The 17,047-nt window shown below is 37.0% G+C and overlaps 1 protein-coding gene across 1 annotated transcript; it reads left to right on the top strand.

Annotated features, from left to right (window-relative positions):
* The first annotated feature begins 471 nt into the window (after positions 1 to 471).
* LOC124636078 lies at positions 472 to 14,456 on the top strand. The gene is made up of 7 exons (XM_047172030.1): positions 472 to 1,342; positions 1,950 to 2,107; positions 3,860 to 4,253; positions 4,639 to 4,977; positions 5,333 to 5,361; positions 7,306 to 7,415; positions 13,718 to 14,456. Exons 1-7 carry the CDS (start codon positions 1,264 to 1,266, stop codon positions 14,454 to 14,456), a joined length of 1,848 nt encoding a protein of 615 aa, XP_047027986.1. The 5' UTR covers positions 472 to 1,263.
* The last annotated feature ends 2,591 nt before the right edge of the window (positions 14,457 to 17,047 follow it).

Here is a 17,047-nt window from a genome sequence, read left to right as displayed (position 1 = left end):
ACATGTTATAAATCAAGTAATATCATATGTGAGAGTCACCATGTACGCGGTCTGGAATGGCCTTTTGAGGAAAGAGCCACATCAGGCTGGAGCTGACCAGTCCCAACAGACGGCACGCATGCATCAGTCGTCGTGTAGCTCAAACCATATCTTAGGGAGCTCAACGACCTGTCATACGACGATGCCAGATCTGCAGAACATTTGCGTAGGCCATTCAAAAATACTCAAACCCGCCAGACAGTATTTATGTTATAAGAATATATAATGTTTCTCGATGCACGATACTCACATTCACAATAATAATAAAAAAATAAAAAAAAAAAAAAATACAATTATAGTATATAAATGTCAATAAACAATGTCATTAATAAAATGTTATCTGATGATAATGTTACCGTAAGATTACAAACATCGTTAGATTACAATCTATCTCGAGAGATTGTAAACTGTCGAATTATTGTGAACCGTACACGCAGAGAAATTGGTGACAAACAGAAGTACTGAATCGAATAGTAAAATGAAGTTACAAAGTTTCTAGTTTGAAATACTTGACCCTTGTTATCTTTACGACTAATTACTCATTCCTACTAATCGTATGTTTCATTATATTATTTGATTAATGTAGCTTACAAAAAAATATAATTGAACAAAAACATCAATAATTTATGTATCATGAACAAGAATTCTGTTAATATTTATATAATGTATTGTAAGTAATAAGAAACAGAGATTCGCAATTACTAAATGATCCAATTACGGTTAATGATTTACAATGTTACTGGTAGACTACGAGTGTGTTTGTAATCAAAACAATAATATTTTTATTACAACTACATTATTGTTTGCAGTACATATCGTTCGTAGCGTCACTTAAAAATCGTTTAGTTTGGTTTACCCTTTATGTAGTGTTAGGCCTTAACAAGACTATTATAGTAAAAACCGCACCGGAAACAGTAAACGGTACAATGCATGTATTACTCCGTGCTATTTGTTAGTGTGTTTTAAAATATTATAAAATAATAATGTTACAATAACAATCGAGGTGGTATTCATAGCAAAGTATCTTGTACTGTTTATCGAAAACTGTGTTTTTGTAAACAAACTCGCGCGCTCGCATCCCGCCCCGCCACCGCCACCCGCACCCGAGCCGGCGTCCGGCTTGGCGGCCATTGTGTTTTTGACCAGCGAGCGAGCGCAGTATTGCAGATTGAATTTGAAGTGTTTTTCGCCTTTTTGGGTTATTATTACAAAACCAGTGACGAGATGGATGATGACATTGACCAAGACGTCCCTCAGTTATTAAAGCAGTGGGGTTTACCCCAATATATTCATACTTTTCAAGGTAAGTTGTACCATTGTCTTAGTATCAGGATGCCATGTGTTCTATGAATTTTATTGTAACAACTGTACATTTACCATGGTTCGCTTGGTTCGCATTAAAGTATTCTATTTTATTTAAATAAGCGATTTGATCGATTGTTGTTCCGGCTGTTTTTGGCCACGCAGTAAGAGTGTTGGCGTTCTTGTATTCGCATAATGGCTGATGTAGGTCTTCTTATTGTTGTAGTATTCATATTCAATTTATACAAGTATATTCTATATAAGCTATTATTCAATTTAAACAAGTAAGTGGTGTAACTATATAATGACTTTATAAGTTTACAACAAAAAGTCTTAAAGTTATTCATGGAATTTCATTATATACTTACGCGATAAAATTAGTTGATACACAGTCATCTCATCTTAAACTTAATGGGTTTGGCACACAGGACACCCAGAGTCAGCTCAGCTTCAAAACATGCGAAAAGGATAACTAGTCAATAGGCTTGTTTTATACAATCTAGGTTCCCAAGCCAAGTATTCGATTCCCCTAGACCAGAAAATTATGCCTTAGGCGTTGGGACTTTCTTGTGTAAGTTATACAATTATGTTTTTTTATGATTTTTCAGTAAATGATATAACAATATCAACCCTGTCAATGATAGACAGAGGTCTCGCCAAGGAACTAATCCCGTCCATTGGGGATCGGGCCAAATTCTTAAAAAATTTAGATAACTGGATCAAAATAACAAACCCAGAATGCCCAGAATTCAGCAGCTGCAGCTCTGTAAGTAGCTTCTATTTTTTTAACATGTTTTTATTGGCTTCACCTGAAACTATACTATATGTATGTAATGTAATGTACTATCAGCTGCAAAATTGCATGGAGAAATTATGAATGAATTCATTAATAAATTCGCCATGCAATTTTGCAGCTGATAGTACCTAATCTGTTATATTGTCCTATTGATTAAAAAATGTACAAATGTATTAATAACAATACAACAATTTGGTTTTATCGAGCTGATCTGATGATGTTAGGAGATGGAGGGTTAATCTCTTCAACGGTTACTAGTAAACCCTTCAAGTTTAGGCTCATTTGATTTGTATTTATGAGTAGGCATCTATACGTAATAATAAAGTAAATAATAAATATTATTCAACGACCGGTCTGGCTCAGTCAGTAGTGACCCTGCTTACTGAGCCGATGGTCCCGGGTTCGAATCCCGGTAAGGGCATTTATTTGTGTGATGAACACGGATATTTGTTCCTGAGTCATGGATGTTTTCTATGTATATAAGTATGTATATCGTCGCCTAGTACCCATAGTACAAGCTTTGCTTAGTTTGGGGCTGGGTTGATCTGTGTAAGATGTCCCCCAATATTTATTTATTTATTTATAAGACAATCTTAGACAAATCGACTTAGCCCCACAGAAAGCACATTAGATAGGTAAGGTTTGTGTTGTGGGTACCAGACTACAATATATATAATAGATATTATATAGGTGAATACTTATATACATACATGGCCATAACTCGGGAACAAATATTTGTTATAAACACACAAATAAATGCCTGTACCAGGATTCGAACCTGGGACCTCCAGCTTCAAATAGGCTATGGAGGCTGTTAATTCTTATACCTATATATATGTAGTACCTATTTAAATAGTAGGTAATTTTATTTTATTTTGCAGCCCCCTACAGTTTTTGTAGATATGCTTAATCCCAAACACAGACAAATAAAGAGTGTGAGTGAATTTATAGCCCCTTTGAACAAGAATAATACCTCTACCCAACTAAATGATTCCAATTCCATTATACCTCCTACCATTGGTGAGAATGAGGAGGCTTGCTCTAGTGTGGATCTGGATATGACCATTTGTAATGAAGATGAATGTCCGCTAAGATGAATACTGATAATTTAACTATTAGGTCCTTACCTATGAAATTGGTGTTTTTCATTACAACTATTTGGCTTCTAGTATGACTTAATCTTTTTTTAAACACCAGTATCCTTATTTTTTAAATAAAGACTATGTTTGCTACAAATTTGTGTACCAACAGTCAAATTAATTTAAGTATTTTTTTAATTTTCTATATACACTTCAGACCACTTTGATGCACCCATCGGCCGGCCCACTTTTTTTTAAATTCTACATCTACATTTTATGTTAGATAAAAATTTATACCTCAATTTATGCGTGGATATTGCTTGCGTTTACCTTGAAAACTTTATTTCATTTGGATTACAGGTTTTTAAAATATTCCAAAAAATATTTGTATGGAGAAATCAATTTTCTTAAAATTCTTCATACAAAACACCAATTTCATAGGTAGAGACCTAATATTTGACCTCAAAATAAAACATAAAAAATGTTAGAACTAAATTAAATATATGCTTTTAAAAAACTATCATAATAATCCGTTTCTATAGTTTTATTTCATGAGTAACTATCGCGCTAACCGAAGACAATATTATATCATAATAACCTACTCAATTATTTTAATAATTAATTTTATTTTTGTGTATTTCAGCCGTTGAAAAATCTACTCTTAAAATCGAATGAAGGACAAGGCCTGCTAAATTTATATTCAGAACAAGGCAAATTATCAAATAATGGGCGAAGAAAAGTTTGCAATATAATAATAAAAGACCTAATGCAATCAGACCCAAATAAAAGAATAGACAGTTCTCTACTTCTTACAAAAGCACAAGAAATAACTGAAGTATTCAAAAAGGAAAATATAAGTACTTACTTTATTCCATACATTAATGATACTAAACTTAAAATAAAAAGATGTGCAAAAGGCAAATTATATGACTGTCTACAAAACAGGCGCCGCGAATTAAGGGAGGCTAAGGTTATTAAAAAGAAAAATGGCAGCAACATCAACAATAACAGCAACGAGCCAGAAGTCGTCGAAGAAGGCAAGTTTTAAGTTATCTACCTGGGTTTTTATTTTTTTTAATAGCCAAATGTGATCCCACTGTTGGATTAGAGCATCTCCCAAATAGGTTATTAATTGTATTCAAACCTCAAAAGGAAAAAAGGACAACTGTGTTGTTTGTCTGACTGCCTTTCCTTGGCCTCTTTCTAGCAACTTTAATAACTTGCAGTTTCATCATCCTCCTAACGTTTGGCCCACCTTTCTGACACGGTTCAATTGAACCTGGGGTCCGCTTGACAACCTAATCCCATGATTTGGCATGACACTAGTTAATTACATTAATAACTTGCAACTTATTTTACTAAATTAAATTATTTTGAAGTCTTTATTTCATGATTTTTTTATGAGTCCATGTATCTTTCCAGATGGTGGTGCAGATGAAGATATCCAGTGGCTCCAAAACTGTACAGAACCCTGGCATTTAGTGATAGAGAAGTGGCAAAAAACTTCCAAAAATAGATTGAAGGAAATAGAGACTTCAGAAATGACCATCGGAGCATACATTAATAAATATCCAGTGTTAAAAACGCCACGCGGGCATGAGCTTCTTATTGAAGATTTTCAATTTTTATACCCATTGTCAGGGAATAAATTATTTGAAATATTCCCAACAATAAAAAATAATATATTCAAGGTGGCTCTATCTAAAACCCAAGTTACTGAAGTAAAAGAAATACTGGAACAACTACAGCTTCTAAACAAAAGTAAGTAAACCTAGGTTTTATAATTAGTGTCTTAGATATAAAAACGTAAATTACTTACAATTTGTTATATAGTTTCTAATAGGTAATAAAATGTTCGACTTAATTCAAATTACGGTTATCACTACATCATCACTACATAGTATAAAACAAAAACGCTTTTTCTGTTCATATGTCCCTTTGTATGCTTAAATCTTTAAAACTTTGCAACCGATTTTGATGCGGTTTTTTTTAATAGATAGAGTGATTCAATAGGATGGTTTATATGTAGGTATAGTACCCGTGCAAAGCCGGGGCGGGTCGCTAGTAAAGTTATATTTAAATAACGTAATATTGAAGTAACGTCTTATTTTTTTAGATGATGAACATTATACCAATCTGCCCATTGTCCTTTAGATGCAAAAAAATAACCATCATGCTGAGTTGTATTTAGAGTGGAAGATAACTCGTGGCTAAGATAGTATTATTTAGATGCTCGACGCTTTATTAATTGTGGCTGACTTAGTAATTTAGAAGACAACATACATTTTTGGGGGCGAATTATGATATTAAAAAGAAGCCTGTTTAATTAGCACCCCTTTTATTTTATTTTTAAATATTAGTTTGTATTTGAAGACAAAATACCTAACTGTATTTTTATAAGAGTTATTTTTATATAAATTTAATACTTGAAGAATTTTTGAAGAGCATTTATTTTATTTAACTGACACCTCTATTTCATTCCTAACTCTACGGGAACTCCATGGGAACAGAACGGCTGGTCGTGATTGGTCGATCTTACAAAAAGACTGACCAATCAGAGAGAGCTTTCGGACAGTTGACAATTTGACAATTTCTCATCGATAGATTATAATATAGCGAAAAATAATGCGTTAAATTGCAATCAGATGTTACACGCAGAGAAATATCTGGCTATCTATACGAGAAAAAATGCTACTGTAACTAGAACTTCTGTTAGCAACCGTGACAGCAAGACTCGTTGTTGACTTTACAAAAACCGTTTTGTTATTATTTTTACCTATCGTTTTATTAAGGACAACTAGACATTAAGTTTAACTGACCAACCAACATAGTACTCAATACAGTGCAAATAACGCGCCTGTTACAATACCAATGTAATTAGAACCATACGTCACTAATTTACATTACTAAATCGATCGTAAGGACTACTATGCGATCTTGTATACATAAACACTTTTTTTTTTTGGGTTTACTAAATATTTTGCTGTATCTACTAATCAATTTATGTAACATAACGACCTGAACTGTAATGATAACTATTCGTATTGCAATGCTAGCATCCTAGGTATTGTTATAGCTATTATCTCGTATGTAGTACCTACTGGTTTAGATGAAACCTGCAATCTAGTGCACTTATAGTACCTACTAACGGGTCCTCACAGGCTTTTAGTAGACGAAAATCCAATTTTATTTGTCTATAAGTAAATAAAACTGTATTTTCTCCACTGAAAGCCTAAAAGGGATCCGTTGTTGGTGCTGTCAGTCCACTGGATTGCAGGCGCTCCATCAAAACGCAGTTCATATATAGAGCCAGCAGTATGTGTGATGTAGTAAAACAATGCCTTTTTCAATACATTATCTAAAGACTCCGACTATCTTGTATCATAAGTGTCATCAAGTGTTAGATTAGAATCATAGAATTTGAGATTATCGGCATTTTTTACGACGTCCCACGCGCTACGGCTCTATATGTTTAGGATCCCTGGAATCAAAAATAAAAAATATTACGTACAGAGAAAAATGACATTTATTTTAATATAATCATCACAATCATTGGTCCGTAGAAATTACACTTACACATTACGGCCCCTCACATCTGCATTGGTAGCATGATCGCGCGATAAAACATCCGTCCCTATCGCACTTACTAATAGTGCGATAGGGAGATGACTTATATGTTTATGTAAAGCAAAAGCTCCATCACCAAGAAATACATAGGGTACATCAATTTCTCTTCCGGGTAAGGGCGCGTCTGGTGGCAAATTAATAGTGCCTGCGTCAATTTTTTGCCAGAGTAAACAGTTTTGAAAAATTCCTCCATCACTAATACGTCCCTGGGCACCAATATCAGCAAAAATAAAACGGTATTCACTGTCAACTAGAGCCATTAGTACGATGCTATATGTATGCTTATAGTTGTAATATTGTGAGCCACTGTGTGGAGGACATTTAATTACAATATGCTTCCCATCTATAGCTCCGACACATCGAGGAAATTTCCTTCTAAATCCTTCTTCTATAATTAACCATTCCGCTGGTGTTTGTGGTAACTGAAACAAAAAAAGTATAATTATTTATTTAAATTTTCAGAATTTTCATACTGAGGATGAGGCACAATCTCCAGATGTCGAACCGCCACTTCAATCACCATCACACCAGCAAATCAATTCGCCGTCATGGCCAGTTCCTTCGCTGTCACAGTCAGTTCCTTCGTCATCACAGGCAGACCGATCATCAACACCAGTACATAACAGGCCAAACAAAGCCAAAAAAAAACCAAGCCTTGACATAGATGAGGCTCAAAATAAAATATCTCAGACTTTAGACACTTTGAACCAAGTGCTAAGAGATAAAAGAACTCATACAAATGAAAACAATGAAGACGAGTGTGATCTTTATGCGAAACTCTTAGCTAAAAAATTACGAAAATATCCCGAGTCAATACGGGGAACAATTATGTACGAAATAGATGGGTTACTTTTGCAAAATCCTTATCCCACCATCAACCATCAAGTTGATCGACCGTCAAGTGTCTTATCAAATCATTCAACGTCATCGCAATCACAGTATTCAGATTACCAAGTCACATCAAACCCACCGATTCAACAATCTCAACGTGTTTATATCATGCAACCAACGGTACAGTCTGACTCATCAGTAGAGATCAGTATCCCAGAAATGAATGTACCAGCTTCTCCAAGCCATGAGATACCACGAACTTCATCAACACAATATATTATGTTGGAACCAAGAGTACAGCCCAGATTCGAAAGAAGTGTTACACCTCAAAACCAAATGAATGTGATTGAAAGAGCCTACTGGAACGCTACCCAGAATTGAATTCTATTATTTTTTTCATTTAGATTGTTTAATTTCGTTAGTGATGTGATGCGCAGTGTATTTTGATTATATCATTTGTATACCTAATTTAATACAATAAAACATAAAAAGTACTTGTGTTACTCACCTTAATTTGATCCTTGAGAACAGAGTTGATAGCTTTGCATACTTCAGGAATAATTAACGAAATGGCTGGTGTAGAAACCTTGAATAAGTAGTGGAGACTTTTGTAACTATCCCCCGTTGCTAAATATCGTAATGTTATTGCCAAACGTATTTTTGCTGGTATGGGCATTCGCAGTCTCGTTTGCTGTTTTTCAATCATAAATGTAATTTTATGTAACAAGAATTTAAAATCAGAAGGTGACATTCTGCAAAAGTTAGAAAACTCGGCAGCATCTTCGGAAGTCAACTCCATAAAAAAAATATTCATGCTGTTTCTGTAACAAAAATATAATCATCATGAATTCATTTATTAAACTATTATCAAAAGTGTATGCACTTTACAGGTAGTTATAGTAGTACTTACGTCGTTCGATTCAGATGAATTTTTTTCATCCACCATCTTCTTTGGCGATAGCGTCTTTTTTTCTGATTTCTTTTTAAAACGTTTAAATAATTCAATAAACTAAGTAGACATACAGCTGTCGCCGCAACAACCTCGACGTCAGCCATGTTTGCGAGTCGCCCGGCAAAGAAGTATGAGGGCTGAATGTAAACGACACACTCGCGTTGACACTGCCGCGGCAACATTCGCGGCGACGCGAGTGGCAAGGGAAGTGGCTGAGTGTAAATGACATATAACTGATGTCGGACGATAGTGCCAGCCATTCTGATGGCGCTTCCGACATCAGAAGTGGGATTGCAATCCGAATGCCCACATGTGTTAAGAATTCGCCACGTGAAAATAAATTTCGACCCACTAACAAAAAAAAATGGAACGTCGATAATTTGAATTAAGAATTTCAGCGAAGGTACAAGTATGGTAACCACGGTTATGGTAATGGTATCGTTTCCATTGTTAAATGTCAAGCTAGTTATTGAAGGTATGTTAGAAAATTAACCGAATTTGTCTTTTTTTTCATGTTTCAACAATGACGGTGGTTATTGAGCAATATGGCGAGAAAATTACGACGTTGAATGGAGCATCCCAGCTGCCTACCAGGAGCCCAACGTGTCGTGTGTTATCTTGAGTTCGGAGTGTTGGTGCTCGTGCATCTCCGTGGCTTCACGTTCGCGAAAGTCGCTGTACTGCGCGCTATAGCGATGTGTGCATCGTCACGCACGTTGAGTGGAAACCCGGTGAGACCGATCCATTTTTGGTTTATTTTCGTGATTAATTGTCGTAAGACACTAATAACCTTGAGAGGCAATCTGTCTCGTTGATAAGTTGGTGACCTAGTTTTAAAAAAAATTAAGAGCGCAATCCAGTTAAATTTGACCCTAAGTTTAAAGGGCCATTTAAAGTTCTTCAGTGACTTGAAGGCGATCGCTATGTTTTGAAATCTTTAACTCTTAATAGAACCTACGAGTATGCCCATGATCGCATTAGAAGGATGCCCCAAGCTGAGATTCCAACTGAATTAGATTTAGTTGCTGTTGATTTGGAGGTCGATGACCCATGCGAAGGTACTTCATCGAACTCTAATTAGTGCACGCATGATAATTGTATCTGACTGATAATTGTGACTGATTTTGTGCGAATTGATTTCGCTGATTTTATTTCAAGTTAATGCTACTAATTCCATTGCAAAGTTCATTGTTCAGATGCAATTCCTACCTTACCATATCAGTGAGAAGGACTGATATCCCTTGGGTAGACCCTAGGAGTGTTCCAGTGAGAAGGACTGGAATGCTTGTGTCAAAGATATCGTCATTGTGACAACATATCAGTCAGAAGGACTGATCATTCTAAATCATATCAGTCAGAAGGACTGATCATTCTAAATCATATCAGTCAGAAGGACTGATCATTCTAAATCATATCAGTCAGAAGGACTGATCATTCTAAATCATATCAGTTAGAAGGACTGATCATTTTTCATCTTTGACACGCCCAGTGAGAAGGACTGGAGCCTATCGATTCCTGATTGACTTAGGTCTGTCTGGATCATTTACATGGTGCATTAATTCGAGATTGTATGATCTGATTTCGATTATTTTAAGATTGTGGCATTCTTTCTAAACATTTCGTTTCTGTTTTGTTTAAAATTATTTTGTCATTCCTAATTGTGTAGTCAGGTAGGCCGAGCTGAAAAGTTACTCCAGTTTTGTTTTCTTCTGTCACCAGGTACCATGTGTAGCCACACGAGGACGTGTGTATGTCAGTTATGGCCGTGTCGGAGATAGTCAATAGTACGGTCACTGAACGAGCCGCAAGCGCGCCCTCTGGTGGCGTTTTCGGTGAAACAACAATTTGGCGCGCTTGGCGGAGTCGTGGCGGTCAGCGCGGCGTCCGCGGAGCTCAGTCTTAGTTCAGTCTTGGTCGAGTCTTCATTGAGTGTTCGTGGCGTTACTACCCTACGTCACGTCTAGTGTACCTAGTGTTATTGCCTAGCGTTGTAGATCCAAATTTATCTCTTTGCTTGATTACCCTAACTGATGTCGGACGATAGTGCCAGCCATTCTGATGGCGCTTCCGACATATTTATTTACCTTCTAATTTTTTAACTCGTACCTACTGAGTTTTTTGTTTAAAATATAACACATCCCATATTAATTGACCCAGCATGGAAGTAAGCATGCAACATGCAGCAAGCATAACTTCTGTCACGGCTCCGGCGCTGCGGGGCTCCGGCGGTCCCATGCGAGCTTATCGTCGCAGATGGTTTTCACGCTCACCACCGGCGAGCGCTGAAACTACCTGCGCCTCAGCTCGCAGGCCGCCTCGCCCCTCCGCGCCTACGCGGTTTTGAATTGCACTCTAGGGGTAATTTGAGTCTTAAAAATTAAGTACAATTTTTGATTTTATAAAAAATTAAACCGTCACTTATTTTTGCACGTCAAAGAGCTGTGACACCGGGAGTTGCAAAGAACATTGTCTTTTTTGACGTTCTACCAATCAGCGCGCAAGATGCATTCCGTTCTACGCCAGTTGACAATTTGACCGCTCTACATCGCTCTCGATCTTACAAAAAGACTGACCAATCAGGGAGAGCTTTCGGACAGTTGACAATTTGACAATTTCTCATCGATAGATTATAATATAGCGAAAAATAATGCGTTAAATTGCAATCAGGTGTTACGGTTTACAATAATTCGACAGTTTACAATCTCTCGAGATAGATTGTAATCTAACGATGTTTGTAATCTTACGGTGACAATAATATATATTTAAATGTCAAAAGTAACAATACACAGGCATTTGAAAAGATATCACTCACTAAGCGAGCAGCTCATTCCCAAGCTTTTTTATCATTTAAATAATCAGATATTTTGTAATATCCTTTTTTCAAAAGTTTGGATTTTATACGATTTTTAAATTTCTTGATAGGCAAATCACGAACCGCTTTGGGAAGTTTACTTGAAATATAAAGCAAAATTGTAATATAACTTCTCCATGATTTGAGACGTAATGACCAAAATCACGTAGGGCATTTGTCGCGTATAGCATCGCGTCGCATTACGTCGCCTCGTGTTGCGTCGCGTCGCGTCGCGTTCGTCGGGAGTCGTCTCGCGACACCCGGCGTCCGTGGTATCTACCTGGTCCAGCGCGGCGGCCGGGATGAGAGGTGCGAACTCTCTGACGTTCCGCCGCACGGACGGGCAATTCAACCAATTAGGCGGCCAAAAATACAATTCATAAAATTTGTCTCAGGTAAAAAAAAACGACTACCTGCGACTGATAAATAACCGTAGAACAATGGGCGACCCAACCCGCTTCCCCACTCGGAGCGCGCGCCAAGGTGTGCCAGTCTAAACTTGATCGTCGCTCTAAGTGTTCGTATTGCTTTTAGACATTTCGTGCAAAACTGTTATTTTAAAAGTGAATATTTTTATTTTGGAGTGTGTTGTGAAGAAAATTGTGATGGATTCAAGTATAACGGGTAAGAGTTCATACATATTAATAGGTTTTAAGCCAAGGGTAAAAGAAAATATTGCGCACAGGCAGATTACAAAAACATGCTAGTGTTTGTTGTATTAAATTCCTATTTTTTGTAGTTAAAACGTTTTTGTTGTACTTCAGGGTCTGTCCCATCGGTTTTGTCAATTGTAGTATAAAAAAGGGTATTTAAGCTAATTGAAAACGATAACTTTAGCCGTGATCTCCCGTGAAAACAAAGGGTGCAACATCAATGAATGATATAGTACAAATTCATCGAATTTGCAATTTATTATAATTTTTGTTTAAGTGAGTTCTCCTTTTGTTCCAGAAGCTGCAGGGATGCGAGTAGTAACGCGTAGATACCTTTTTAACAAAATGCAGGAACAAAACTTGCATAGTTTTGACGAAAAGTTGAATTATCTCGAGAGATTTGTTTTATCACAAGATGAGTATTGTGAGGAAGAAAAGAAGGAAGTAAAGCATAAATTATCCTATTTGAAGTCTCAATTTAAGAAAAAGTGGATGGAAGCTCATAAAAAATCACAGCTTTTCCTTCAAAAGAATGATAAGTGGTTACAAGGAACATTCGAAATACAGAGAGTTAAAGGGCGTTCTTCTGGTCGACCAACAAAGTCATTTTTGGAATCAAGTGAAAGGAGTAAACGCAGAAAAACACAGGAAGTACGCAGTGCTGTTGATAAAGAATTGTTAATACATGCTGCTCAGACATGCCTTCAAAGTTCGGGAGAGAGAATTGCATCCAATATTCTAAAAGACATTACCAACTCTCCACAAACAGCTCAAGCATATCAAAAAGCATACAAAATAACCAAGCAGTGTGAAAAACCATCACAACAAGATCCAACAACCGTCCTTTCAATGTTTGTGGAAGCTGATCTTTCACGGCGACAATATGAAATAATAAGAAATAGCAACAAGAAGTTTTATCCGAGCTACAAATTGTTACAGCAAGCTAAACAGACTTGTTATCCGGCGAAAGATGCCTATCGGATAACTGAAACATGTGCTGAAATTAACCTGCAGGATCTAATGGACCATACAGCTAAACGCTTGGCAACATATTTAGAGGACGTTTTAAAACACTTAAGTCCAGAAGAGCGTCAATCGTTGACCCTTATTTCAAAATGGGGATGTGACGGGTCTCAACAATCACAATTCAAACAAAAAATGCAAGATTTGGACGCAAGTGACAGTAACATTTTCCAAAGCTGCTTTGTTCCGCTACAGTTAGTATGCAGGTCAAACAAAAAAGTGGTTTGGCAAAATCCAACTCCTTCTTCACCACGATTCTGTCGACCAATAAGGATCCAATTTATCAAAGAAACAGTGGATATCACTAAGCTTGAAATCGCAAATGTCGAAGAGGCTATAAATGCTTTGAAACCCAGTGAATTCGCAATGAGCGAAATTTTCTTAAGTATAAAACACGTTATGACTCTGACTATGGTTGATGCAAAAGTGTGTAACGCTGCAACTTCGACGATTTCAACCATGAGATGCTACATCTGTGGTGCGACATCAAAAGAATTTAATGACCTCAACATCAAGAAAACTGTCGATATTGACGCAATACAATTTGGCCTATCTGTGTTGCAGGATTCGGTTTTTCGAAACCATCCTTCACTTGGCATACAAGATTCCTGTACAAAAATGGCAGTTAAGATCTGAAAATGACAAAGGTATTGTTAAACAGAAAAAGGTAGAAATACAAACAAAATTTAGAGAGCAAATGGGTCTACTAGTTGATGTGCCGAAAGCTGGTTTTGGCAATACCAATGATGGAAATACTAGTAGAAGATTTTTTGCCAATCCAGAAATTGCTGCTGAAATCACCGGTGTGGATTTAAATCTAATAAAACGCCTGAAAGTGATTTTGGAAGTCATATCCAGCTACCATAAAGTTGATTTAAAAAAGTTTGCTCTATATGGGTATGAGACTGCGAAGATGTACATTGATTTATATCCCTGGCATCCGATGACTCCCACAATGCATAAAATACTAATACATGGCGCAACTGTCATGGAAAATGCACTTTTGCCTATTGGTTTACTGTCAGAAGAAGCAGCAGAGGCGCGTAACAAGCATATTCGACTGTACCGACAAAATTACGCTAGAAAATTTTCTAGACAGCAATGCAATTTAGATGTAATGAACAGATTATTGCTCAGCTCAGATCCCTTGATATCAAGCATCAGACCAAAACCTAAAAAGAGGTCTACGCCACATAGTGAAGAAGCAATACAAATGCTTATGCCTGCTGAGGCCCACACGGTTGAAGAGAATTCCTCGGATGAGGAAACGGCCGCAGAAGAGACTGATAATGAAATAGATTAAAATGCGAATAGATGAAAAATCTGGAAGAGACGCGAGACTCTTAATTGAAAAATAAAAAGTTGTATTTTTTTTTTCAATAAACCGTAATTTTCTCATCAACAATTGTGTTTTACTTGAATATGTGTTCACCAAAAGCTTTTATAATTGATATAAAATAATAATAAACTATTTAGAATACATAAAGCAAAATAAACAATTTTGGCCACCTAATTTGAATAAATGCCCCACCGTGCGCCGCCTCCTCCTCGAGCATGACTGCGACTGCTTCGCAGAAGGAGGCGACGGCATCCCATTCCACGCAGGGCACTCCTGGACTGTGTGGTCCACCGTGTCATCGGGGCTGTACGCACAGTAGTGACACCTGGGCGCCTCCTCACGACTGATTCGATGCAGGTACCTCCCGAAACACCCGTGTCCGGTGAGGACCTGCGTCATACGGTACGTGAGGGCGCCGTGACTCCTGCCGAGCCACTCCTCAAAGAGGGGACTTACCGCTATGGTGGCGTGCCAGTCAATATCCTGGGATATATGATCATCAAAATGAACATTATATGAATTCTCTTAGGATTAACAACATTTGGAGGGAAAATGGCGAGGAAATGGGAGTATCGAGTAAGTAAATTTCATACATCTTTCTGAGTAGGTACAAGATATTGAACTACTGGTTTAAGAAGAACTTGTTAAGAGGTTATAGTTTGTTTACTGTTTAGAAACACAATTTATTGACAAAAGTATGCATATTTGCCAATTTTATACAGACTTCTGGACTATGACAGGAACAACAACTTTGTTGGAACAATTTATTTTTTCATTTTCATTTTATCGTTTTCGTGACATGTGAATATAAGTTTAATGTAATTTTATTTAATAAATTAATTGTCTATTTCTATTAATTAATGTATTTAATTTGATTTAATTAATTTAGCCTACATTTCTATATTTTATTGTTTTGATATTTTTTATTGTTTCATTATAATAAATTGGCAAAATTGTTACATGTCGACGGCTCCTAAGTGTACTGAGTCAACTAACAAATTTTGCGAATTGCACTTTTTTGTGTATTAACACAAATAACAATAACAATTTTGTAAATACACAAAAAAGTGCAATTCGCAAAATTTGTTAGTTGACTCAGTATACTTAGGAGCCGTCGATGTGTCAATTTAAATTTAATCCCACCCAAAACAAAAATGTGAAAGGCTGCCAAGTTCGATAATATGGAAATCCTTGGCCTATAAAAGAAGTGAGATCTGAATAAGTACCAAGTTCCATACACATACCTCAGTTAAAAATAGTTACTTTTTAATGATGTTACTTGGTAAGTTTTCACACACCTCCTTATAAACCTACTGAACGCAATGAATCAAGTATTTAATTTTCTATTAAAACTTGCCAAGTAACATTATTAAAAAGTAACTATTTTTGTGTTGGGTGGTTCCCGAAATGGTTCGTGTAATATAACACACGGCCGGTGTGTCGCTTTTTTTGCTCGAACTTGGCGGACACACTGCCGTGTGTCTAGATTATATTGTCTATAACTGTTGTAAATTTAATTAATGTCTATAATTGTAACACCTGCTTCCCACGGTGCGTGTTATCGCGGACGGACACAGACCAGCACGGACGACGCACCGTGGGAAGGGCCTCGTCCGTGGTCGTCTGCAACGTCTGCAGCGGTGCGCCGGTATCCGTCGCGAGGCGGTAACTTCAAAGGTGCGGCGCGATCCGAGCGCGTTCGCCGCGGTCCGAGCGCGTTCGCCGCGGTCCGAGCGCGTTCGCCGCGGTCCGAACGCGTCCTTGGTAGCACAGACGACGATAAGTCAGTACTTGCTTGTTCGCCGACACGAGTAGTGGTGTAGTGTCTAGTTGGTTGAAATGGAGTGGACAAACGAACTTATTTTAGAATTTTTGAATCTGTATCACAATGAACCAACCTTATGGAATTCTTCGGCGCCGGATCATAAAAACAAAACTGATGCATACGATGCATGGAACCGAATAAATAGCCAATTGAAGGATGGAACTATTTCAGTTCAAGAGTTAAAAAAGAAGCGAGACAGCTTAATGTCGACGTACAGAAGACAAAGAGCAAAAGTAAGAGAATCTATGGGCACTGGAAGTGGGGCTGACGATGTTTACAAGCCTGAGTGTCCTTATTATGACATAATGGCTCCTTTTATGGATGTTATCTATAAACCAAGAAAAACGAAGAGTTCTGAGGTAAGTAAATATTTATTTAGTGAATAGGTAAACGAATGTAATTAGTAGGTATACATAATATCCCAAGAAACAAAGGACAATGGGCGATTCCGGTCCAAATGTCCACCACGAACGAGACCTATATGGCTAGATAGCCCGTTAAATATAGAACATTTTTTGTTATGAAAGTAAAAAAAAATATAATGCCAGAAAAAAGTTATAGCAAAATCAAATAAAACATTTTATAGAATTTTTCAATTTCATGTTTTCAATTACTTTTCGTGATGTTCGATTTTCGTACTTTCTGTAATTTCTGTCAAAAAATAGAATTGTTCATTATTAGAGAGAAGACACCACCAGTTACATCGAACTTTCTTAGATCCGGGCACCGC

This window comes from Helicoverpa zea, chromosome 13 (assembly GCF_022581195.2).
Source record: "Helicoverpa zea isolate HzStark_Cry1AcR chromosome 13, ilHelZeax1.1, whole genome shotgun sequence".
Lineage (NCBI taxonomy): Eukaryota > Metazoa > Arthropoda > Insecta > Lepidoptera > Noctuidae > Helicoverpa > Helicoverpa zea.
This window is presented reverse-complemented; position numbering and strand designations above follow the sequence as displayed.